The 27,156-nt window shown below is 30.9% G+C and overlaps 1 protein-coding gene across 1 annotated transcript; it reads right to left on the minus strand.

Moving 5' to 3' along the window:
• Nucleotides 1-6,379: 6,379 nt before the first annotated feature.
• LOC124832036 (protein REVEILLE 6-like) lies at nt 6,380-14,595 on the minus strand. The gene is made up of 8 exons (XM_088110572.1): nt 14,277-14,595; nt 12,378-12,435; nt 9,548-9,671; nt 9,305-9,469; nt 9,035-9,148; nt 8,390-8,499; nt 7,792-7,851; nt 6,380-6,879 (listed from the first exon to the last, which is right to left on the minus strand). The coding sequence occupies exons 1-8, from the start codon at nt 14,507-14,509 to the stop codon at nt 6,820-6,822; spliced, it is 924 nt and encodes a 307-aa protein (XP_087966698.1). The 5' UTR covers nt 14,510-14,595; the 3' UTR covers nt 6,380-6,819.
• Between the last annotated feature and the right edge of the window lie 12,561 nt (nt 14,596-27,156).

The following is a 27,156-nucleotide window of genomic DNA, read 5'->3' on the forward strand; positions in this document are numbered from 1 at the left end:
TACTAGCGCTCTTTCTTGGTAAGTGCTCGGTTTTGGACCAACTCTCGTTCGATATAGTGTTCGGTTTTGTACTAGCATTTATGGTAGTGTTAGCGATCAATATTATTGGGTTGTGTGGTCTCTTATGAGCACTCGTTCTTATACTAGTGCTCAATATCGTATTTGTTCTAAGTTAATAGTGTTCGGCCTAAGCCAATATTGTTCTACTCCTGTTTGGGTCTTACCATTTAAATGACCATTCGGTCATGTTCTCATTTGGGGATTAATTTACCGTCTGGTCTGGTCCATAAGATTTGTTGATCTTTCGTTCGGTCGTACTCGTTATTTGTGTTGTTGACGTTCGGTTTTCTGCTATGAATGAATATTTGGTCTTTAAATGATATTATCACTCTTTGACTTTGGTGGGTTGAGATAGTTGTATTGATCTGCTGAGTATGGGGAATTGTATTGATATTTCAAACAAGGCATATGTTTCAAGTAATGTGGAAGAGAATTTCAAGGAAGAATGTCTCAGTGAAAAGTGTATTGAAGTGGTAAATGTCTCAAGTGAAAAGTGTATCAAAGTTGTGTTATAGTATGAATATGGATAGTGAAATTCACGGAGTTCATCCTGATGTTCTGATGATTACCAATTCTCAAGTAGAGATGGGTAAGGCATTGTGTGAAAATGGCAGGAGGTCATAGCCCATAGGTTCTTGGGTGAGTTATAACGGACTAACCTTGGGTGGAAGCTGATGGTTTTCCAGTTACTACACCACCCGAGTGCATGAACGACCTCAAGCTACATATTCATACAATCCGGATGGTCAAGTCAGGTGTACGGTTTAAGCATGAAGTATAGTGTTCATTTGTATATGTATATACGTATTATTTTGGGAGGTTGGAGTATTCGGTTCTGCATTAGTTGTACTTGTACGAATTGTATGTATGTTTGCATAACTAAATTACATTAGCTTACCCTTATTTCCTGTTTTGTCCATGTTCCTGTTCGCTTTTTCCCTTGCGATTATCACCTCTTGGGTGTGATCAGAGGATGTGGAATGTACGCTGGAGCAGGAGTTGGAGAGCGGGAATCCTGCAGTTTAAAATATGACCGTTTAGTCATATTACTGTTTTTAGTTTTTGGATTGAACCGTTCGGTTGAATTTTGTAATACTGAATTACCGATCGGTTAAGTTTATAGCTTTGGGATTGTGTAGAACTTCTTTAAAGTTTTAAATTTTATGGTTATCTTAGGATAATTGTAATCTTATTATAACATCTTTAAGTGTCTTACAATATTATTATATGATAACTCCTTTATATGGTTTATGCTATATATTTTGGGATGTTACAGTTATTCAAAATATTTTAACTAAAATAATAAATGTTGGTTATTCATAGTTATATAATATATTTTTTTATATTAATAAGTAAAAATAACCGTAAAAAATTTATTAAAAAATATAAAAAGTTAATGAGAGATTTTAGTAAAAAAGATATAAACTTATGAGAATTTAAATTTTAGTTAAATTCAATCAAATATAAAATAACTAGCTTCATTTCTAGCTTTTCATTGTATTAGGAATTAAAGAAAATACAAGTTTCAAACTCTTTAAAATTAAAAGAAATTTGATAAGTATTTAAACAAACTAACATTGTATCCTAATTTTATAAAACATATGGATAGTTTTATTATTGTGAAAGATTAGTAGTCGACATTTTTCATATCTTTTGTAAATGATTAAATTATGTGAAAGAGTAACAACTAACATTTTTTTTATACTTTTCTTCACAACGTCCTTTTGAATTTAATGAAGATGTATTCAATTCAAAGAACGTTATGTTTTACCATCCAGAAAAAGCATAAATAAACATTAAATAAGGAAAAATTAAAAAAAAAATTTAGGGTGAATATGTTACCTATCATTTTTTTTTCAAAAACAAATATAATAATGATTCTCAATATGAGAATATAAGGTAAAAAACATTATATTTTCAAAATACTAAAATTAATCATATTTTATAGATTCTAAAATTCTTACGAAATTTACTAATTTTATTTGTGTAACATCCTAAATTTAGTAATATAAACTACTAAACTGAACATTACATGTATAATGATAGAACAACAACTACAAATTTGGTGAATACAAAAAATTTCACCTGAAAAACAAAATAATTACCTATACTATAAGTTTCACTTCCCACCTCAGCTGCTCCAATTGAAAAGACTGTATTCCTAAGCTCATACCATTAAGGTGATTGCAAAAGAGAAACAACATACAAAGACATACCACAGAAAAACAAGGGTAAGCTAGAGTATCAAAAGATTTTACATACTATTTAAAACAATAACAATATACATGCATATTATGAATCAAACAACACATTAACTTGTCCAATCCACTTGAAACACTTTTTACTATCCGGATAGATGCATTGATATCGGACTCATGGGGAACTGCACCCGTGTATGGTGGAGCAACCTAACTCAGAAATAATAATAACCGCATCCTCAACCACCACCAATAATACCCTACACCAAGGTTAATCTGTCAAACATCTATAACCTTAACCAATGACCATAGACTAGGACCTCCTACTACTCTTCACGACATAATCACCCATCTCTACATGAAATGAGGTTATTGAGAGTGTCAGGATCATTCCCCAATCTAGAAGCCCCTACATCAATACATAACACCACATAACCAACTTAGGATACTCCTCCTTGGAATTCCTTTCTCACATGGTACTTGAAATTCACACTTCACACATAACTTGAACATCATCATCACACCACCTCTTTGATCATAAAATCTCATACATATTTATACATCATTCACAATGAATAGAAATGTAACTCCACTCCATAAGAAAACAAGAAAAGAAAGAATAAGACACCCTCTGAACTAGTCGCTCAACGACCAAGCTCGCTGAGCGACCACAGAGTTCTCTCGCTCAGCGACCACACTTGCTGAGCGAATACAAAGATAGTGATCCCAGACCTCAACCCACTCGCTTAGCGACCCTCTCGCTTGCGAGATCAGAGACAGTGGTCTAGACTCCCAACTCACTCGCTTAGCGACCTAGTCCGTTGAGCAAAAGCCCTGAAACAGTGACCCAGACCTCATGTCCTCTCGTTGAGCGACTCTACTCGCTCAACGAGTCTGCATAATTCTGCAGCACAAAAATTGCAGAATTATCACCTCAAACCACTCTTGACCAAATGAATATATTTTTCCCAACTTCTAATCCTCCTAGATCATGTTATATACTCAATTATACTTAACTAAGTGTGTCTAAACCTTTCTAAACTTATTTTTAACAAATGACTACAAGATCTCAACCAAAAACTCAACTTAGAGACTCAAATTGAATTCTACCACTTGTGGCACAATTTCAAGCAACTTAGGAACTCAAACAAGTCCCAAATGACTTACTAAGACTTCTCAAACTGACCATATGCACACAAAACCCCTAACTCACATTTTCACTAGTTACTTCCTCCATTTGAGTTCTAAACCACGTTGAACTCTACACAAACACCACCACTCGCTCCAAACAAATTCTCTACCATCTAAAGTGTTGAACATGACCCCAAACCAGTTCATAAACAACTCCAACTTCATCCCATCAGTTTACCAACCATTTCTCACTATTTCACTACCTTAAACTATATTTTAGACCAAATAACCAAAAACCAAAATTACTCTTTTTTCCTTTAATAGTTCAATTAGCACAATTCACTTCATCAACATCAATTTCAACATCATAAACATACACACAACAGATTACACCTGTTTACAACATCCATCAACATTCAAAGCATGAATTTCACCCAATTACTTAAATTATTACTAACACTAAACAACACTTTTCTAGCTAAACAGTTTAATCCTTATATACCATCAACTCACACCACATACTTCAATTAAAACAATTATCTAGCTTCCCTTACCTGAACTCAACATCTCAAGATCCTCTAAACGCTCCGCCGATTACTTGCGGCAGAAGGAATTTCTAGAAAACCTACGATTTTACCGATTGATGATATGAAACCAACCTTAGAATCACTAACTAACCAAGAATCAAGGAAGAAGATTACTTAATACATGCAAAACAGAATTGTCGTGCATGATCAAAAACCCTAGAAACCAAGGAAAATAGGTTTTTTACTTACTTGCTCTAATTAACAAATTGATCGATTAAGGAGATAGCCTTCAACGCCAGGATCACATAGACACCTCCTAAGCATCGAACATATGACTTGAGATCAAGAACTCTTAGAGAGAAGTGAGAGAGAGAACGAAGTGAAAAGGTTTTAGAGAGATAAAGTGTTCTTAAAGTAATGAGACAAGCTTAAAAAATTCTATTAATAATAAATACTCGATCTCATTATTTTAATACACTTATCAAGTATTCTATTTTCTAGGTTTTTACAATTTGAGTACAAAAGTGGAACTTTTTACTTATAGACGTAGAAGGGTTAAAAAATCATTAAAAAAAGTGTTAAAAAAAATAATCAATGCGGTATATTCAGCTTTACATAACCAAAATTCTGAGTATAATGTGAAACTTCAGCAGCTGATAATTGAATTCAGGTACATTTTTACTTCATTCTTTATTTTAATAATTTGTAAGTTCCTAGAATTTTCTAAAAGCTTCTAAAATATTTCATCACATTTTTTAAAATAATTTTGAATATTACGAATTTTTTATGTTTCTTGTTTCTTCTTTTAAACTTTTTTCCTCAAATCTTCTTCTCTTTGTTCTTCCTTCTTCAAATATTTCAATATAGTTAATTTTAATGAGGTATCTGTTAGTAAGGATTTATAAAGTATCTTATTATTATAATTGCTTTAGCATTGATGTTTTCTTTCAATAAATAAAATAGTTACTTTTCTGAAAATGTAGATCAATTATTCATAATTTTAATTGAAAGTATAACTTTGTGATCAATTTATAATTTATAATATACAATTTATAATTTATAAGTTGGCTTTATAAGATTAAATGAAGTTTAAAACTTAAATTACAAAAAAAAAGTTTTGAAAATTAGTCTAGAAGCACTTTAAATAATCTTGAAATAGAAGGAGTTTAAAGTGGAGGGTTGTGTGATCTTTATTTTTTCACTATCGTATGTTGAATATGATTTTATTTATGTTTTATTTGATTTTAACTTTATAAGTGCAATGCTGTTTGTTTGAAGAAGAAATAGAATTTCTTTAAATTTATGAATATGGTGTAATTTTCCTAAAGAACTATTAAAATTGACAACTATTAAAAAAATATTAATGAGTAAATTTTGTCAAAGTGAAACAATTTTATTGTGGAGATGTTGTCTTCTCCCAACACGATTTCTAACTTTCCAATATAAAAGTTGTGTGGATCAAATTATCAATATTTCACTTTATATTTTTCCGGCTATACATTTATGAAAATATGTAATATTTATTAAAACAAACAGAACCTGAAAGGTTAAGCCAGTATAAAAGAAGGAACTAAGTTGACTTTTTTTTATATACAAATAAAATGAAAACTTAATTGAAAATAAAAAGATCGAAATTGTTAAATCAAATTTAAATAATTGAATTATATTTTTAAGATAAATTTATTCATGCTTTTAAATCTTTAAAATATAATAAATTAAAATAAAACATTAATCATTATTACTATATTATAGTATTAAAAATTCAATAAAAATATTATTTAATAAAGAAAGTAAAAAAATTAAAGCAGACTACATTTCGCGACAGTAGTAACAATATGCAGACCGTTGCTATAAAGGAGAGTTTAAAGTCATATTTATCAAATTAGAAATGTATTGGTCGTTTTAACAAATTTTTAACGTTATCTTTTAAAATTTTAAAAAAAAATATTTTTAACCACCCTTAGATCTAGAGACAAATAAATGTATTTTTGGGATTAAAAAACTTCATTTTAAATTTGAGAGACTTAAGTTATCATTTTTATATTTAAGAGACTAAAAAACTAACTTTTACTAATGAAAAACTAAAATAAAACTTATCCAAATTTTAATAATTATAAACATTTTATTCAAAACATTATAAAAAGTAAAATTCATTTACACGTACTATTTTCATGACACATTTTTCTTACATAAATAACCAGTCCAACACTGATAATGAAAAGAGACGAAAAGAACAACTTCGAAGTTTAAAAATTAGAGTCAATCCTTTTTAATTTAAAACACTAAGAAGAAGAATATCACATTTAAAGAATAAAAAGTATGTTCAAGTCTTTTTATTTTAACCATTAGATTTCAGCAGTTTTAACTAATGCAATGGAATTGGAATGTAATACTCTTGCTTATTATAATCATTTCCATATATAACATTTAGATAGGTAAATTTAATATTCTTGGTTCCAAGTATTCAATGTTTGGTTGAACCTAACAGAAATATTAGGAGCTGTACAGACATTCACAAAACTAGAATATAACATTCTTGTTTCCAAATATTTGATATTTGGTTAAATTTAATACACTATTGGTGCTATAAAACTAAGAAATAGCTATATACATTCTCACATTATTGTTTTCTTTTTGAAAGGTTGATTCATATATACGCAAAGTCATGATTGAATTATGAGAATTAACGATTTCCTTAGCTACAATGATGAGCAACAGCAATAAGAACCAAGAGCAGGGTAAAAATTTAGCTGTTACTCCAACATCTCCACCTTGTGCCTTTCCATGAGCTCTTACCAAATCATGGAAGATAGTAACACCATGACTGCATCCAATTGATGGGAGAAGAAGCCACTTTCTGCCTCCATCTCATTAGAACTCTTCAACTTGTTATTGTGCATGCTCTATCCACATTGATAGTTATTTCTCTCTGGTTCAACCTCATATGATGAAAGCAACTTCCTCTGTATGAATGAAAAATTATGGATGCACATTAGTAAATCCAGCTCCTTACTGTTCTTTCTTTCCTCTAAGAGATTCCATTCAGCCAATTAATTCAATCATTCATTTTAGTCCTAATACATACTATTTTTATTTTCTTTAGTCCATATGAATTTATACTTTAAAGACTAAAATAAATGATTTTAAAGTATAAAGACCAACAGGAAAATATTTTCAGCTCTAAAAGACCAAATCATAGGGACTAAAGGGATAAAACTGGTATATACAGGAACTAAAATGGACGCTTTTAAAGGATAAGGACAGGTAAAGTTTGTACAATTATAAGGATTAAATGAATAATTAAACTCGTTACTAATAGGCTCCCAGTTTTATGTTTCTTGAACTAGCTCAAGTACAAAAAGAATAAGGATAGTACAGATAGTACAATGAGACTATAGACGCATGCCTGGTATTTTATAAGTTCCATGACAACATATGAAACATTGGTATCCAGAAGAAGGCTATAACAAAGTTTCATTTTTCTTGCCAAAAAGTATACAGTTTACAGAATATCAACCACTTGATTAGTTGACATAATGGAGTTAACAAGTAACTGGTATTGATAATGGTTTCTAAATTAACATGTTCTTATAAATACTCTTTTGCTTCCTTTGATAAGATGACAAGAAATACCTTATTAGGAGAGAGAGAGAGAGAAATACATACGATAAAATGATAAGAAGATCACTTGCAACACCAAGTGAAAATCTTATTCAAACTTACACGGCAGTAAAAAATGAAGGAAAAAAGAAGACAACACTTACAAAAATGAACTCACATGATAGTTATATTATAAAGACAAACGGTACTTATATAATTATTCATCATACATACATATTTATAGCAATCTAAATATCAGGGACATAAATACTTACATGATCCTCAAAATCTGGGCTAGTTAAATTGATAGACAGGTTTCTCATTAGCAGTAGCACCTAAAAATATCCATGAAAATTTATTTGTAAGTACTTTTGAACAAACATAAATTCATTTATATAACTGTAGTAGACATGAGCTAATAAAAAGTCAGATTCAAATAAATCTTCAATGTCAACTTAGTTGTATGTCTGGATGAATGATGACAAAACTGATTTTGGTTAAAATTGCCTTTATGTGATGTGATCATGTGATTTATGTTTGGATGTTTTTATTGTAAAGGCATGTTAGTAACTAAAGTCAGCATACAACTTTTTATCCAATGCAAAAGCTAATCAAGTAGTTTCAATTCTGAATCAATTCTATATCCAGCATGAATTATTTAGTGTGAAACCAAACATATGGAAATTAATTTAAAATCAAATTAACTGGTATTTCAAAGTGATTCTAGAAAACCCAGTCTGAGACCAAAATACACTTAAGGAGTAGTAATTAATTGCCTGAATCATATTAAAAACCAATTTGATAAGTATCTATAACACAGTCCAACCTAGCTGAAAAGAATAACAAATACTAGATGGAGGAACGTAAACATACTGTCTCAACGTCTATACGGTCCATCTTTTTTAGCTTCTGCAGATGTTCAGTTGCATTTGGATCAAATACACTGCCTATGAAACCATATACCTGAGTAAAATCTGGAAGAACTGCATAACAAAAATTAAAAACTGTCAATTTGAAAATCAAGACAATAATGAATATAAAAATCAATATTACTGTAAAAGTAAAACTTGCATGACAAGAAAAGTTATATTTGTATAAGGAAATTTTAAGTCTGTCCGTATGAGGGTTAAAGTGGGAGTTTGTATAAATAAAGCTATTCAAACAGCTTTGGAGACATGACATGATGAATATGAGATGAAATGAGTCCCAAAAACATCATACTTGTTGAATTCAAATAAAAGCTGAAAGCTTATAATTTTCAGCATTCCAGTTATATCACAGTTCAAGTGAAATTTTTGTGCATAAGACAATCCGTATCCAAGATTGAAAATTAAGTTACTTCAATCCCATTTAATTAGTTTTTAGCATAAAATTCACGTAAAGCACACACTGAATGTACATTATACGCCACTATCAGACAAACATTTCCTATAACAATATTCCGTGAACTCATGATGCATGCATGTAACCATAAAAAAATCAACTTCAAACTATAAAGGAAAACTACTAAACCCTTGCCTCTCAATGGATGGATTTTATTCCCTTGATGAGGTCCTTGACCATGAGATTCAACAGCTGGGCGCACTTTAGGAGTGCTTTCACCACTACTGCAAGGATTGTTCACTTTTGTCACTGCAATACACATATAATGTAGCAAACATAAGTAGTTAGTTAGTATATCTAAAAAAAATTCTCAACAAGTATCTTCAATAATAAGTCTACTTTTCATGAACAAAATCCCAGGATCAATAAAATAAAGAAGGTACAGAAAGTTGTAGCATTTAGTACCAGGGGATAAATTGACAGTTTGCAAGGTGTTGTTTGACCAGGATGACACCACAGTGTTCATAGGAATTTTAAGCATTGCTGGGGAATCATTTTTCAGGATATATCCAGGTTCAAGCAAAGAAGATGAAGATTGAAAAGATCCTGATACTTGTGGGAGTACAGGAGCTGCCAGATATCAATTTTGAATTATTAGATGTAAATCAACTTAAATTGTCTACAAAAAACATGGCAAAAGATTATTACCATTTCTGGAAGCTTTTTGGGGATATGGATGTGCTGCTTTTCTTTTAGGTCTGGGTGGCGGAAGATGTTCACTTGCTCCACTCTTCTGAACTTTGAGAAAGTATTTCTGTGCATGACTACGTATCTACAAACCCAGTAGAAATTATAATTAGTCCTTAAGCTAAATTATAGTGAATTTGGATGAGGAATTGAAAGAGGCATTCAAGTTTTAAATGGATTTAAAACCATATAGCATATCAAAATGAGTTACTTGGATATCAAATGCAAATAAAATTCATAATGCTGGGAATTTTAAAGAGGTTTTATTTTCAAGTAAAATGAAGGGATTTCAAATTGTTATAATTATAGAAATTATAGAAATAAGGAGTTGGTCTTATATAATCAGGAATATAGATTATATATGTATTATTAGGAATATTTTTATTTATTTACACATCATATCTTTGTTATTAGAGGATATCAAAGCTCCTCTATTTATTGTATTGAATTACTCTTTTCTCAATATAAATAAAGCACCTACGATGTCTTAGAAACACAAGGTTTCAGCTTAATGTTTCTCTTTCCCTAGAGTTTCACACGAATAACATCTAAAATAAAAGCATTTTGTAGTTCCTCTCTTCTCTATCAGTGTCACTGCAAACTCTCATCTCTGACCTTTCTTTCGTATGTGCTATCCACGCTGCTCCTCCCTTTCTATCCCTTTTCTAAGCATCTCTCTTTCACACCTCCCCCAATCATTTTATCACTTCTCTTCTCGCCCTCACTCTGCCCTCTCTTCCGCACCTCTTTCTATCCATTAGCAAATATATATACTTTTTAGTTTATATGAAACAAAATTACACTTTATTTATTAAAATGTTAACAATATTTACTTTCCCCCTCCTTGCTAAACAATACATTTTTAGTTACAAAATTACATTAAAATCAGATCACAAACTGCTTAATATTTGACTTTGTAGTTAAAGATTACCTATGAAAAAATTATATAATTACTCATTTAATTTCACATATGATGGATATTAAATAATTTTATCTGCACAAAGAATTGAAAATATAATATGAATTTGAATTGTTTATCCAAAATAAAGAATTACGAAAATGAAAGGAATGTAATTAAAGTAAGTAAATTCCCATGCAATTCAAATTCCTTAGAACTTTTAAGATTCTCTATCCAGAAACTACCTTAAGGAATGGAAATTGAAATCTAAAGTCGAAAAAAAAAAATAACACAAGCCCTAACAACTCAAACATTCATTTATATTCAGATTTTCAAGCCAGCTCAGCTCCATACTTCTGTCTCAACCAAAACAACAAAAAGCATTTTCCCACTAAGCGTGGTCAGTGGCATGGATCAAATTACACTTTAAATGTTCTGTCATAAATAATATCTAACATAAAATACTGCTCCTTGTCACACTTGCTTTTCTTTCAGTCAAAAGAATCAGCATGTCATCAAAAGCAATTTTTCATTATTTCTTTCAGAGGAAAAACCATTCCCTACCCACATGTGTAGCTAAGTTAAAGATTACAAAACCATGCTGAATCTGCATCTAACACCTAAGCTTTTAGGTACATGACATTTTTTAAGAGAGTAACAAGTTATGATATGAATGATGGGTATAAACTGTAACAATAATTTAATGATAAAGGATTAAAATTCAAAAGGTTAAAACGATGCATATATTAACATATATCACAAAGTGACCACAATTAGAATACCTATACTACTAATCTAGTTTATGGAATAAACAATTTGTTTGACAATGAAGTAATAGAAAGCTCAATAACACTATAATGCAATAACTTGCATTGAATAGAAAGAAAGAACAGGAAATTCACGTTATACCTCAAATTTTAAATTAAAGTATCTTGCCTCAAAAACAGGAGTAAAATGGGTATTAGGTTTAACATTTTTTTGACTCATATAACCTTCCTTAAATGGACTGCAAGTCAACAAACCAACCTTACTATAGCAGCGAGCACAATATGACAGTGAGAAATACATGGTGAATCAAGGAGAATATGGTTGAATAAAGAGCATTTCTTTGGGGTGGGTGGGAATAAGACCTATTGATAGAAACCAAACAATTACTGAATATCAAAGTTGTATTATTTAGAGTATTATGCAGTAAAAAGATGATTGAGCTGAAAGCTCTACAGCCACAAGGAAAACCCCAGAGTCCTAGACTCCTCCAGAGGATTATTCTCCTCCTAACCAACCTAACCAACTCACAACCTCCTACTCCCGTACCCCCACACTCTCCCTACTCTCTCTTATAACAGAATTTCCCCCCCTTGGATTCTTGACACGTCATTCCCCATCCTAACTAACTTCTCCCTATTTCTTTTCCTAACCCCATTTTCTTTCTTCTTACATACACATTCCATATTTTGGGCCTATCTATTCCTTCTATAATTTTTCCTTGCTGAGTAACAAGCCCATGTGCACTTCCCATGATCCTTATTAGGAGTCCTATCACCTATCTTTTGACATTTAATTTCCAACAAGATATAGTTCCTTCGGGAAAATTTGAAAACTACATAATCAATTAACGACATTCCAACACCAAGGATTTCAAATTATTTTTACGTAATGTTCACACTTAACATGATACCCTGGCCCAAATTTTTAACTGTGCATAAGCCTTTTCTAGCCTAGGATCTATTGAATCTCATCCCAAAAAATTGAGAACAGAAAATTTAACAAGAAAATGAGAGATGGCATACTTTAACTGTACAAGCTAAAATGAAATATCTATACTTAACTCCAGAAATGTTAAAGAAAATTATGCACTTCTAGCAAAAAGGGATTTTTGCTCATTAGAATTACCTGTATAACAGTCTTTGATCCAACAAATGCTTCAATCTTTTTCCAGTCACGGTCAAACCTGTAAACAAATGAAGGAGCAAAGCAATGTGAGGGCAGAAACAAATACTAGCTTTAAATTGCAACACTAGGGAATGGTATTAAGTATGACCTCTCAATGAAGCTGTCCACCACAATAATCCAATGATTTACAACATTATCAAGTTTTTCCAAAATTTAAAATAAAGAGAAAGATAATTTGAACAGTATTTTTATTTTCAATAATATTTTATTGGATAGCAGTGTATATGGTTTCTCTCTGGTGCCCTAATATATGTTTCAATGGAAGTTCTATTACTGAAAGACAAAAAACTCACATAACTACGCCTTTTTAGTCACTTTGGCCCATTAGATCCTTTTTTTTTTCTTTTAAGGTAGAGTTCTTATCTTTCACTTATATATATCTCTTATTTGTACTTAATAATATTTTCCTCAACCAAAAGAGGTAATAATCTTCCTAATATGATCATATAAATTAAACTAAGGAATCTACATTAATGCAGCTTCAGGTAATTCTGTGTCCTATCATGAACTAATAACACACATTAATACAATCCCAAGAAGAAACATCATGTCAAAATATAGGCATTATGTGCAGGAAAAAGAAATCTTAAATATATTAAAATGTTCTTAAGATTACTTAGTGCAGTAATCCTTTTCTTTTGTCTGATCTATTTTGTTAACGTTGTGATTGCCAATGTCTTTGGGCTCAAATGCACCTATTCTTCCTAGCTTATTTATCATTGTAAGGAAAAATCAGCTTTCGTTATAATTACAAGTGGAAAGATCAGAACGGAAATAGTAAAAGGTTCAAACAACTAATTCCAATTATTCCGGCTAGTCCATATTTGGAGCCAAGCAAGCACTGGTCAGAAGGGAAGACGACAGCCATCTTCAACTGGTTAAACCCCAGCCAACAATAGTAATAGAAGCAATCGGAGGATTACAAGGTACGTTGAATAGAACTTTTATTGTTTTGCTTTAGTATCAACTAAAATATTGAGTATTGTCCAGATGTCCCCAATCCCCACTCTCTGTCCTTGGTATGGACATTCAAACTTTGCTTAAGATCCCGAATCTACCACTTATCCAATTGATATCTCAAATTAAACTCCTTCACCATGGTTTGCGTGCCAGACAGGGTTTCAACCAGCAATGATAATTAGACACCATAAAGAATAAGTAACTATGTCAATGCCAGCATGTAACAAAACATTTTGAAAGAAACTAGCTTCGGTTTCCAATACTCTCTTTTAAAGCATCCCATCACATTATTCACCATTTCTAAGTTCTAACGAGAATCCATGCTAATATTAGCAATACCACACCCGTGGACCAGTTTGGTTTGAGATAACGTGTTCTACCTGTTTTCCCTGTGTTTTTAATTTTTCTCCTATTTTCATTCACAATTAAATAAATCCTACTTTGTTTTCCAACCATTTTTTCTTATTTTTAAATATTTCTACATTAAAAAATTTAAAAATGAAAGAAAAAACAATACCCATTTCTTTAGGGAAAAGATAAATTAAAAACATAAAACATTTTATCACACCAAATACGCCCTTAATTCAGCACTGCTTTGACAATGTTAAAGCAGCATAAAAAACCAAGCTTTACCCTATCCATTTTAACACACTCACCGTCATAAAACACAAACCCCAATTCTTCCTCCGCCAAACCCACCCCAAAACCCTAATTCCCACACCCTCACACACAACTCAGCACATGCAACTCAGAAAACCATCCCCGAGCACTAAAATTCAACTACTCAATACCTCAACCGAGCTTTAAACCTCAATCACTGAATAATTCTCAGAAGCAAAACCAGAATTGAACAACAATAAAAGGAGCGAACTTTATTACAGTTGAAGGGCTTCGAGGAACTTGTCGTGTTCTGGTTCGGTCCAGTTCTCCCGCGACTTGGTGATTGTGTAGGGCTTACGGATCTTCTTGGCTGCATCTTCCGAGGAGTTGGAGGCGGAGACGGCGGCAGCAGCAGCAGCAGAGACGGAGGCGAAGGGAGGCATCCCTGGGAGAGCCATGACAGTCGGATCCAAGTAGAATCCCTCCGGCGGGTTCGGGTTTTTGGATACCATTCAAAGATTCTAGAGAGAGAAAGAGGAGAGAGAGATTTAACGTTGAATTTGTGGCGAAACGTATGGCAAATTTATGTAAGAACAATTGTTAGGTATGGTGTACGACTGGCGCTATTTCTACACAGAGAAATATTAAAAAAAACTATTTATTTAGGTATAAATGTTAAAATAGTTAATAATTTGTATTATTTTTCTAAAGTTATATTTTCAAACTTTTAGATGCCTAAATTTTGTTAAAAGGAATTTAACAGAAAATCAAATGTGTTCTCTCTTCACTTAATCACTTTCTACTCAATTAATTAATAGTTATATTTTCTATTTCTCCTAAGAGAGAACAAAAATTTATTTTATTAATTCATAATACTTGTTATAAATGCTCTCAAAATGTTTTTTTTTTAATTTTTTGTGTGTGCTATTATTGCTTCTACTTTGTTCTAGATGGGAACTTAACATGATAATAGATAGTTGGCAAATTTCATCTATAGATTACCTAACTTCACATAAAATATTTAAAATATGAGTTCGATCATAATATTGAAGAATATAAGAACCATAGGCCAATCCAAATAGCAATAAAAGGCAAACATTAAATAGACATGTTTTTGCCATATATTAAAAAAATAATAGACCTTTATATTTTTATGAAAATTATAATATCCAATATATATAAAAAGTATATTAGATATTAAAATTATTAGTGAAGAATTAAATTCTAGATCCATACCTATGATTGTAATTTACACAATATAGTATAATGTAGTGAAAACTTTAGCTCCAAAATTATAATGTTTCTTGACAATGAAACTACTATTTTAATAACAAATCTTGAAAAGGTAAAATGTTTTGGTCTTAAAAATGTAATAGTACATCGAAATAATAAGTGGATTAAAATGTTTATTAGAATAAAAAATGTAATGAGATACTATAATTAAATATTATTCAAGAGCTCTGGAAGTTTCTTTCGTTACATTAAGAAAAAGTTCGGTATCAAGAGTTCAATAAATATAGAGTTTTTCTTCATCTCAAAAATATTATAACAATTTACAAGATCTCGGAAAGAATGGCCATAAAAGATTTTAAAAAAAAAGAAAAAAGAAATTAAACTAAAATTGAAAAGATTAAAAGAATATGAAGTCATAAATAATTCAAGATTCATATAATTATAAAAAAAATTAGGATAACCAAGAAGACTTAATTTCAACCAGACACGGCTCTAATTAATAGGATTAAAACCTTGCAACAAGAATTACAAGTAAAATTAATTAAGAATATTCCATAACTTTCATAACTCTAATCAATTCCGACGCAAATATAAATTGCGTAAGAGACACCTATTAGTATAGTAAAAAGAAACTCTTCAAAAGTTATTTACAGAAAATAATACCAATTTAAAAATACAATTTAAATTAACTAATCCTGGTAAATGTAGCAAATAAAAAAAATATTCTTACGGAATATATTACCGGGAAAATAATCCTCTTACTCAATTTTACCCTTTTAAAATATCTAAAATAGGAATTAAGAAAATAAATCTACAGAAAATCGGATACATTTATTATTATTAATTTATAGTGTTTATACCACATGGTCTTTCATTAATTGAGTCTAAGTTTGTGTAAACTGGACGACTTACGCACCAACATTACAAATTCAACATAATTATGAGCAAAACATATTTATTGACTTTTGAACTGTGATTAAACCAACTCTAATGAAAAATCCACTTCGAAATCCATAAATATGGAAGTAATTTAAAAAAGCAAGTGATTTCATTTATTATGAAGTTAAGACTTTGTTGTGATAATCGATCAAACACATATAACTGACTTGAGCGTTAGAGTGTCTTTGACAGGTATTCACTCACTCGACTTGGAGTTTGAAGACGAAGAATTAAGGATAACTTTGTAACGAAGACTTAAGACACTGTCAAAGGATTGGAAGGAAAGTGTGAAGTGTTAATTAGGATTCTTGATCCCACATCCAAAAAATGTTTAAGATGTATATGAGTAACTAACGTTCTCATTCACGAGGTTGACATAATGTATTTTAACTCATTGTGATTTTTTACCCATCAATATATTTATTTCCCATTATTCTTGTGTTATATTCTCAATCTTAATGTCATGAATTAATTGATTGTATATTTATGGGTATATGATCATTGAACACAATATTAAAACCTAGACTAGGATAAAACTACTAATTGATTAAGGATCTAGACATAGAATTTCATCATTGGTTTCATAGAATCCAAATTTAATGCTTAATGTAAACTTTTAATAAGAAAAGATCTAAGACATTAGGGTTCTTATTAATAAGTTTAGACTTATCTCTAAGACATTAAGACTTGTTAAATAGTAGTGTGAATGTTAAAGTAGAAATTAGACGTATTTTGTCTAGTGTTTTTCATATTGATTTTATGCATAAAATTCAACTTTAGTGAAACTTTTACCATATAGTAATTTCATAAATTTTATTGTTTTCTTAGTTTTAGATTTATTTCATACACATTAACAATTTTCATTTTTTTTAGCCTTAATTAGTGAATAAACATAATTTTTTTGAACAACGCAAGTCTCTATGGGGAAAACAATATCTAAACTTAATCACTTTATTACTTGTACGATTTGATACACTTACTAATATTCATAACATATATCTATGTTGTTTTATGAACATGATGTTATGCTTAGAACTCTAATAGACATTTTTGATTGGTTGTTTAGGTGATCCTCTACATTTTGAACTTTAGAGAGTAGTATATGAAAGGGAAACTCTCTTCGTCTTAGGTGAAAGAAGCTAAAATTTTAGTTATTTCATGTGAATTTAATTTTAATTATTGGTTGTTAAATGAAGATATGTTTTTGAATGTGGAATTGTATTATTTCTTTGAATAAGTGTTTGGGTTGCATAAAACATGTTAATAGTGAAATTAGTTAAATTAGTATATGTTGATGGTTTAAATTTTTTGGAATTTCTTTCTTTGGTTGAGAATTTGGGGTTTCCAATGGAATACTATAAATGTCTCTGTATAGATTAGTTTGAATAGTTTTCAATGTGAAGTTAATTGACTTGTAACTTGTATGATGTATGGAATGATATTTTTTGTGGGTTGCACTGCCTGATTTTAGGATTTTGTTGTTTGTGTTATGCAGACTCGCTGGACGAGCTCCATTCTCATTAGGCAACAACTAAAAGTGAATTTGGCAGAGAGTCAAGGAGGTCTTCTTGCTAGGAGAGGAGACTCTTGCTCAGTGAATGCTGAATTTGATTTTGGTCGAGAGTCACGAGGATGAGGATTCATTGAACGAGTCTATCTCGTTAGGCGAATTAATCTGAAATTAATTCCAGCGTCGGACTCGCTAGGTGAGCTATTCAGTCATTGGGCAAGTAAACCTCCAAGGATCACTAACTGAGTGTATGCATGTGCTCACAGGGAAAGTCTATGCATTTCAGGTATAATTCATTGAGGAGAAATATGAAATGAAATGTGATTGATTTTGATTCAAGAAGAGTATTACAAGGTTAAGTAGAATGTGATATGTGATTAAGTATTGTAGTTGATTTTTTGGTCCATATCATTCCTAATAAGGATGATATGACATTTCAGTTTAGTGTTATTCATTCTATAGACACCTATTTAGAAACTATTCTTATACTCTACAAGATTTTAAACTCATTTAAGAAATAGTTTAGGTGGTGAAAAGCGAAGAGGTTCTTATAATTGGTCTTGGGTCATGGATTCCATTTCTTTTAGACTATAAGTGACTCACTTTGTCATGAGAGAAGAAACTGGTACTACTACTAGAATTGTAACAATGATGATTTCATTTTACATGACAAAGAAAATTTCTAATGGATGCATAAATCCAAATAATCGAGTCTAGTTATATATTTGTGAATGATTAATAATTGGTTTATGATAAATGAGGTAATGATTCACTAAGTTGGTTCTAATTTATCTCTATATAATAATTGTAATTTTTAAATTATCATTTACTTACCCTTTCTCTATTTGTTAGTTACTGTATCTATTTTGCAATGATTATTTTGTGAAATGTGAACAAATGGGAATGCAGGATTGTTTTATGAAATCTTTTCTAGAATATATATATATATATATATATATATATATATATATATATATATATATATATATATTATATATATATTATTACAGTATGGTGTAATTAAAGTGTGGGTTAAATATTTTTAGTCCCTTAACTATTAAGCGTTTTTATTTTTAGTCCATCTCGCAACTTTTATACACTTTGATCCTTGTCCTTAAGGAAACTGTCAATTTCCGTCCTCCATGAGTAAAGGCGTTAATTTTTTCCTGACGTGGCTAACGGTGTGCCACGTGGAAGGTCAATTCAAATTTTGTTTCTCACTCTAATTAAAATTAAAAGGAAAACATTAAATTATAGGGTCAAACTGGAATCTCTTTTTTTTTCTTCGTTCAAGGTTCTCCGGACACTCTTTCTTCTCTCATCTCCATCAGCCATGGTCCCCTCTTCTTCCCAGTTTCTGCAAGAATCCTCTCATCATCATCCTCTCTATCCTAAATTTTTCCAACCAACCTTCAATATAGGAGATTTCAACTCCTCTCCAGTTCCAAATTTTATTCAAACCCATTTCTCACAATCCATAGAAAACATATTTCCCTAAAATATCGTCGTAATTTTATTCATAATTGTTCTTTTACTTTGTTTTTCGAAAAAGAACAAGAGAAACATTCGAAAAAAGCTACATGCGTATTGATGGCTTTGTACCAACCTTGTATGTACCTTCACCCAGAGTCTCACGCTTGAGATACCCATTGCTACTTTCTTGAACAAATCGAGTTCTGACATTTTTTCTCCAAAATTGGCGAAGAAGATGCAAAGAAACTATCAAACACAACTGAAATTCAGCAACAAAATTGCAAATTTACAAGTGGGTTATCTAGAAATGGCTAGGCTTTCTGGTGGGGAAATCGCAATTTACCTATTGTAGTTAAATTCACAGGAAAATAGAGAATAAACAAATGGGTTATTGGAAAAAGCTATACTAAAAGAGTGTTTAGTTGACACTGTTTTACTCAGTGGTGTGTGTAAGGAGAGAGAGAAATTGGGAGGAGGGGGAAAAAGTATTACCAGTGTTGAACATGGCTGATTGAGATGAGAAGAGAAGAGTGCCCAGAAACCCTTGAACGAAGAAAAAAAAAATTCCAGTTTTGACCCTACAATTTAATGTTTTTCCTTTTAATTTTAATTAGAATCAGAAACAAGATTTAAATTGGCCTTTCACGTGGCACACCGTTAGTCACGTCAGAAAAAAATTAACTCGTTAGTCATGGAGGACGAAATTTAGAGTTTCCTAAGGACAAGAACAAAGTGTACCAAAATTGGGAAGGAACTAAAAATAAAAATATCGGACTAAAACATATTTAACCCTTAAATAGTTAAAATTTTGTAGTCATTTGATGTATCATGAAAAACTTTATTGTTGTTACAACACTATATTATACTTTATTATCATTATTTTTCATTCGGTTGTCAAATTTTCCAACTTAGTTGAAAAATTGTAAGAACTGTTTAGAAAAATATAGTTAACAAATAATTTCCATGTTCTATGCCATTCAAGTAAGTACGTATGACGTCATTTGTCTATTTATAGTATTATTGTTAAGAATACACTCAACATGTTTAGTTTTAATTTTTCTACGCCATTATTACTTCTACTATGGCCCGGATTGGGACTTAACAAGGTATAGATAGACAGGCCAATTACATCAAACCTATTACCAAATATTAAAAATATGGTTTAGATGACTCTTGGTGCTTATAATTTTCAGATGTAAAATTTTAGGCTTTACAAACATTCAATTCCACGTTTAATCCATCAAACTTTTAAATTGTGCAATTTTATCTAATATAATGTACTTTTTAATTACCAATAAAAGTGATGACGGTCCCATAATAACAATATTATATACTAATTTATAAAACTATTAATACTATATTTTATCATAAATTTTAACATTTACAAAAAAAAATCATTCTAATTTTTTAATGATTAGATGATGTATATTAAATTGATTATAATTACTTAATTTTGGACATTTAAAAAGATAAATATATGTTGTTATTCTTTTATATTATAAATTGACTGGTCTATATGAACTAAAAGTGAATTTAATAGTTACATATATATCATTTTTGTAAGGACATGTAAATTATATAAATTTTATTATTTTATTATTAAAAGTCAGTTTATAATAAAAATATATATTTAATTGAGTTTTATTTTATAAAAAATATCACTTCACTAAAACATTTTTTTAAACCTTTTTTATTCCTCATCTTTATATTTTTTACTTCATCAATCATTTGTTTGAATATTGGAGTACGTAATATGATTCTTACTAGCAAGATCTATCTTTCTATTCAATGAGTTTGTCAAACATAGTAAGTTCATTTTTTTGCTTTTTCTAAAGTCTTTTTGGTTTTTCATATTGTATGTGTGGGCTTTAGGGTTTGCATGTCTTCAAGCTCTAAATGAATCTCTATTCAATTATAATTGTTAGGATATGATCAAATCACTTATCTCAGCCTTATTTGAGCATATGTAGTCTTTTCTGTGGTTAGGAATGCTTAAAGGCAAAGAAGATTGTGGTTTGTACTAAATCAGGTAAGTGAAGCTAGATATTTAAAAAGTTTTCGTTGAAATTGACAAATGAATTTATTAGTGAATCTATTGTTATGGTAAATTCAATTTCACATGTCTTGTTTTTTTAACGGTTGAATACAATTCTTTAATGTAGTAAATTTTTTGGTAAAGAGTTTAAGGGTATCTAAAAAAGAGTAAGAGAAGTTAATTATTTAAAATTGATTGTGCCTTCGTATGGAATTGTGGTTTAATTTTGATTTTGGTTAACTGGATTTGATGTATGGCATGAATTGATTTGTTGAGAAGGTGAATGTAATTGATGAATTGGGGAAAATGTTATTGTGTGAAATATGTGAATTTAAGATGATTTTGTTTTAGAATTGGTAATTTAGGTTTTTGTTATTGATGAGGGATTCCTTTATGAGACATTCAATTGATTAAATTGATGCTTCTTAAGCTACGAGTTATTTAATTTGTAATCTTATAAGTTTTAGTAGTGAATAAATCAAGAAGAGTCAAATTAACTAATTAAAGCTTATGAAGAAATCTCAAACTTATGGTACAACATCGGACACGCTTGTAGTGTTGTTGGGCACCAATCAGGTTAAGCTTGCCTTGGCGGAACTTTATCATTGGGTGCTACGAGTCAGTGAGTTCACTTACTTGTTAATGTTGGATGCCACTAAAGGACTATTGGGTGCTATTCTCGGGTTAAAATCTTGGGAGCTCGAAGGGATCTGATGTAAGGCACTAGAAGTTGGGCACTGGACGCTACCTTGTTTTGGGTCTTGGCTGTTTTGACAAACTTTCGATTCTCGCTTGATTAATTGTTGGATTGGGTTGAAATTTTGGCAAACAGTTCCTAACATATGGTTTTTCATTTTAATTGTTAGGATCTTTGTTTTGAAGGATGTGATGATGATTTAATTGAAATAAATATGTATAAAATGGTGTAATGATTTAATTTTACGTGAGAATTTAGTGATGTTAAATATTGTATGAGATATCAAATGTATTTTTTTAGAAAGGTAATGTAGATATATAAAGTTGTGATTGTAGAAAATGCAATGTAATAATTAGAGCATACACAAAACCAAGAGGGAGGTGAATAAGTTCATGTTAAAAATCGCTTCTTTTTAACATATTTTTTTCTTTTAAAAATTTCTTTAATAAAACTGAAAAATTACTTTAGTAAAAGAAAATAAACAAAAAAGAAGGGAAGAGAAAAATTATATAGGTAATTTTTATACTGGTTTAGATCAAAAGACCCTACGTCTAGTTGTTAATCTCTCTAAAAGAGGGATTAACCTTTCTACTAAAATAAATAATAGTTTACAATAGAGAAATAAAGATTGAGACTGGAAATAATCTCTCTTAACATATAAGAGATTAAATACACCTTCTTTTGATGCACAAAAAAGGTTGAACAACTTGACTATGCTTTGTAGGTATACTCCACCACATAGATAACTAAGAAAGAACACTTCCTCCTACAAGCACCAAGTAACACAAGCTCTCTTCTCACAAACACAGAGAGTTTTCCTTAGGCACATAGCTCTAATACTGTTAGTGAAAAGTTCATTTAAGTTAGGTATAAGTTAAGTATTTTTAGACTTTTACATTTGAAAATTAGGTCAGAAAACTAAGAGTCATGTTCAGAATTGTCACTAATAATCGATTACCCTAGAAACGTTTTCAAATAACAATTTCTTATTGTGATAATCGATTATCTTAAGTGATAATCGATTATCACATAGGCATTTATGAAATTCTTGATTTTAATTGGATAATCGATTATCATTAGTGATGATCGATTATCACAGAGACTTTTATGAAAAATAAAACATTTTCTGAGTGCTCTACTACTTGGGTTCTACCTATTGACTCTCGAACTACTAAAATAAATACAATACACAAATCACAAGTCTTTAAAAACTAAATTATTAAGTCTTCAAAGTATCTCTTGAAACCAACACTTCTTTAATTCTTCAACACTTTTCCATGAAACATCGTTGTCGCAACCAGGATCGCGACGGGACGGCGAGCCGAAAAACAAAACGAGTTGGAGAAAATATTTTGGGAGTCGCCACCATAGTTTTTATGGAAAAACTATAGAAAACCATAGAATAAGACATGATCTGCGAAAACTAGATTGTAGGTTAGGGAATCGGTTACGCGTAAGGAAGATGTTAGCACCCTACCGCGCCTGCCCAAAGGCAGTACCTTTAATTAAATGTGTAAAGTTGACGTGGTTTTTCAAAATGTTTAATTTTCCCTAATAAAAAAATACAAAGAAACAAAAATATTTTTTTGTTTTATGAACCCGACAAGGATTGACCTTGCTCCTACGTATATCCATTTAATGGAAAATCAGGGATCACATAGTTCTTTATCTAGAAAAAATGTTTGTGAGTTTTTTGAAAATTATTATGGATTATTTTGGATTTTTGAAAAGTGAACTCGATTAGAATTGACATCGTTTTTTTTTATTTTGAAAAAATTGTTTTATTTTGAAAATGGTGGGAAAAAGGAAAGAAGTCGGCCATAGGTCGACGAGTACTTATAGAATTTATTTTATGACTTATTATTATTTTTTTTATAGGAAAATACGTTATAAGAAATATTGTTTTATTTATTTTTAAAAAAATAAATATCACGTGATGCAGAAGATATAACCAATATCAAAAGAGATGAGAGAAGATATTCTTTTTTTTTTATAAAAACATTATTGGTATGTAGTAAAAAAAATAATACCTTTAGAAAGACATTCAACGAAAAGAGAAAAAGAAGGGTGCATAGATGACATACCTTTTCAGCTTTCAATAGTCCTCTAGTTCTTCCTTGATAGTTTCTGTTGACAGAGTCCCTCTAGCGTGAGAACTTACTTTTCTCTATACTCTCTCATACTCTTTCTATCTCTATGATTTTAGAGTGTCTCTCTCTATTTTTCATCCCTCTTTTTCCATGACAGTGTGCGTATTTATATACACACATTATAATATTATGATAATTTTGCCCTTAATTGTGAATTAATTGACAATGAACAAAATAGGGAAAGAAAATGTCTTGGTTCCAAGAAAAAGAAATCAAATAATATTCAAGACATTGATTATAATTATTGTCAGAAAATTTGTCCATTTTTAAAATCATTTGTTCCTCTTTAAAAGCAATTGACGCAACAAAATATACTATTTTAATTACTGCTCATAATTATTGGCATAATATTGATTCAAATTATTACCATATCAAACTAATATTTCAAAAATATTTTTTAGTGATGTGTCCTGCATTAAGGAAATTTATTTTATTATTATCTTTTTCCTTTTTTTTACCCACCATTAATTATTATTCTCTTATTCTCTATTTTTATTTTTTACCTACCCGGACGAAATTGGGTGTTGACAGTTGCCCCTCTTTATTTAGATTTTGCTAGATAACACGAACCTTAGAGTTTTTGTGTTATCATAGTAAAAGCTAAATAAAGATAAAGACACTAATTTCGTTCGGGTCCAAAGAAAAGGAAAGAGATTACCTCATCATCATCAAAATCCTTTATTGAAGCAAGATGTTCATCTTCTTCTTTTTGCTAACAGTGATGTTTGTTGTGATTTAATATGAGAATATGATGATATAGTTTGGGATTCGATGAAAGTGGAAAGATTTTCAATGTTGAAAGCAATTTGTTACCAATGTGGAGCATTGGTGTCTTGAAGTTAATGATTTTGATGATGCTACAAAGTGAAGTATATGAAGAATCTTGCATTATGAAGTTTAAAATCATTTTTGTATAAGAGAAGACACCAGGACCGAGCAGATGAAGACCGAACGACTACAATCAGATAAAGGCCGAGTACTATTTATGGCCGGACACTTTTGGCCCAACACAGCTTAAGACCGAACGGTAGAAGGCATGACCAAGATCAACTGGGGCATGAACGAGACCAAGCGGGTGGATGCTGAAGTTTAGAGCAAAGGCATAACTGAGACCGAACGGTGTTGAACATAGTTGAAGGCTGAACACTGATGAAAGGCTGAATGGAGCATAACAGTAAAAGACCGAACAATTTGTAACACTTCAAGGCATGACTGAACGATTAAGACTTGATTGAGACCAAGTAGTTCGGACCGAGCGGTAGCGAGGAATGACTAAGACTGAGCAGCTAGCATCGAATGTTAGAAAGATATAAGTAACCAAGCCGAATGACAAAAGGTGATAAGGGCTCAGGCCAAACATAGTTGAAGACCGAACGACAGGAGGCTGTGACAAATCAAATCGAGCGGCAGAAGATGAAGAACTCGAGCCGATCGGTTGAAGAGTTAAAAATCCAAAATGTTCCAAGTCTCGCATATAATCGATTATCACTTACAATAATCGATTGACAGTTGTAATGCGTCTTTTCATTTTCAGACCAGTAGGCTTTTACACCTTTGCCAAACACTTTAGCAAGTGACTCTGAGCTTTTTAAGAATACAGTGAAACTGAGGAAGTTCTAAAAAGCTGGTTCATTGCATTGCCTGGTCTCGTGAATAGGAGAAACTCGCGCTTTGTGTGTCAAAGGTCGGAGCGGTTCTCTTCGAGTTGGCAACGCTGCTATCTTCCGGTTCGTTGGTTGAAGGAAGATTCTGACTGCACTGTTCCAGTTCGTTGTTCGAAGGAAAGTGTGGTTGCTCGCTTCCGGTTCGTTGGTCGAAGGAAGCACCCTTCCGGTTCGTTCGTCGAAGGAAGGTTTTATCATTATAGTTATCTTTCACTCTATTGTAATGTGTTGAACTGTTTGTAGTGAAAAACGTTAATAACTTTTTATAGTGATTAACAACTGGACGTAGAATCTCTTTTAATTCGAACCAGGATAAAAATTTTGTGTGTGAATTTTTCTACTCCCTACACTCTTTATAATTTTCGCACATCAACTGTTCGATAAATTTTCTCTAAGAAAATAAATTTTCTAAAACGGACTATCGTAACTTGAGTTGTAACCGTAACACGCTTTCCGCTATTCGCTAATTTTTTATTCCGCTGCGCGACTCTACGATACCAGTTGTTTTTAAACCAACACAATTCACTCTTGTGTTAAATGTATTTAGTAGGGGCTCAGAAGGAGATTATCCAAATTCTACTGGGCATCCCAACACACATGGAGTTAAGATACTTAGTTAGTGAGAGTCAATGAAGATTTTAATGGAAATGAATATGTTTGAATGAGAACCTTTTATAGCTAATATAGGTGAACTAACCTTGTCATGTAGGAAGGTTGGTAAAGTCATGGCTTGTAAGCCAAAATGCTATCGGGATCCTTATAACAAGTGTAAAATCTTTGGGCTCTATTTCATGCACAATCTTTTGGATGTAGTTATCTCATATAGGTTGATCATATGATGTGTTTTGATTGAATGAAATAGTTGTACATGAGTTTACTTGGTTTTAATCTTTGGATTTAATTATGCTCTCTTTTTTCCTTTTTAAATATACTAGTTTACCTTGTTTTTTGGTTATGGTTTATCTATCAACAATGATCATATATTTCATGAGCAGATGATACTGTAAGTAAAAGGGTTGGCAAGCACTGAGACTGTTTGATGGTCGGATAAGTATGAATGATAGACAAGTATATAATTTTGTATTTTGTAGATCCTCCATTGTTGAAAAACTTTATATACTATAAAAGATGTATAATTGAGATTCATGGAAGATTATAAATGCATATTATATGCTTATATGATGGTCTATTTCTTAATACCTAAATTGTAATAGTTCAAGTTAGTAGTGTAAATCTACTAATTTGGTATGTCACAATTTCCATAAGATAAATTGTTTTTTTCTCTCTTAAATCAACATTACAAATTTATAATTACTATTAATTAGCAATTAACAAATTTTTGTGTGAATATGAAAGACAAGTTGTCCAAGAAATGGATCATAGTAAATTTTTATACATGAACCTTGAGCATCGTTAGAACTGTCAAGTAAGCCCTTTTAATAAGATTTGGCCCTAGCC

This window comes from Vigna umbellata, chromosome 3, assembly GCF_029865625.1.
Source record: "Vigna umbellata cultivar VRB3 chromosome 3, Vumbellata_1.0, whole genome shotgun sequence".
NCBI classification, from domain to species: Eukaryota; Viridiplantae; Streptophyta; class Magnoliopsida; order Fabales; family Fabaceae; genus Vigna; species Vigna umbellata.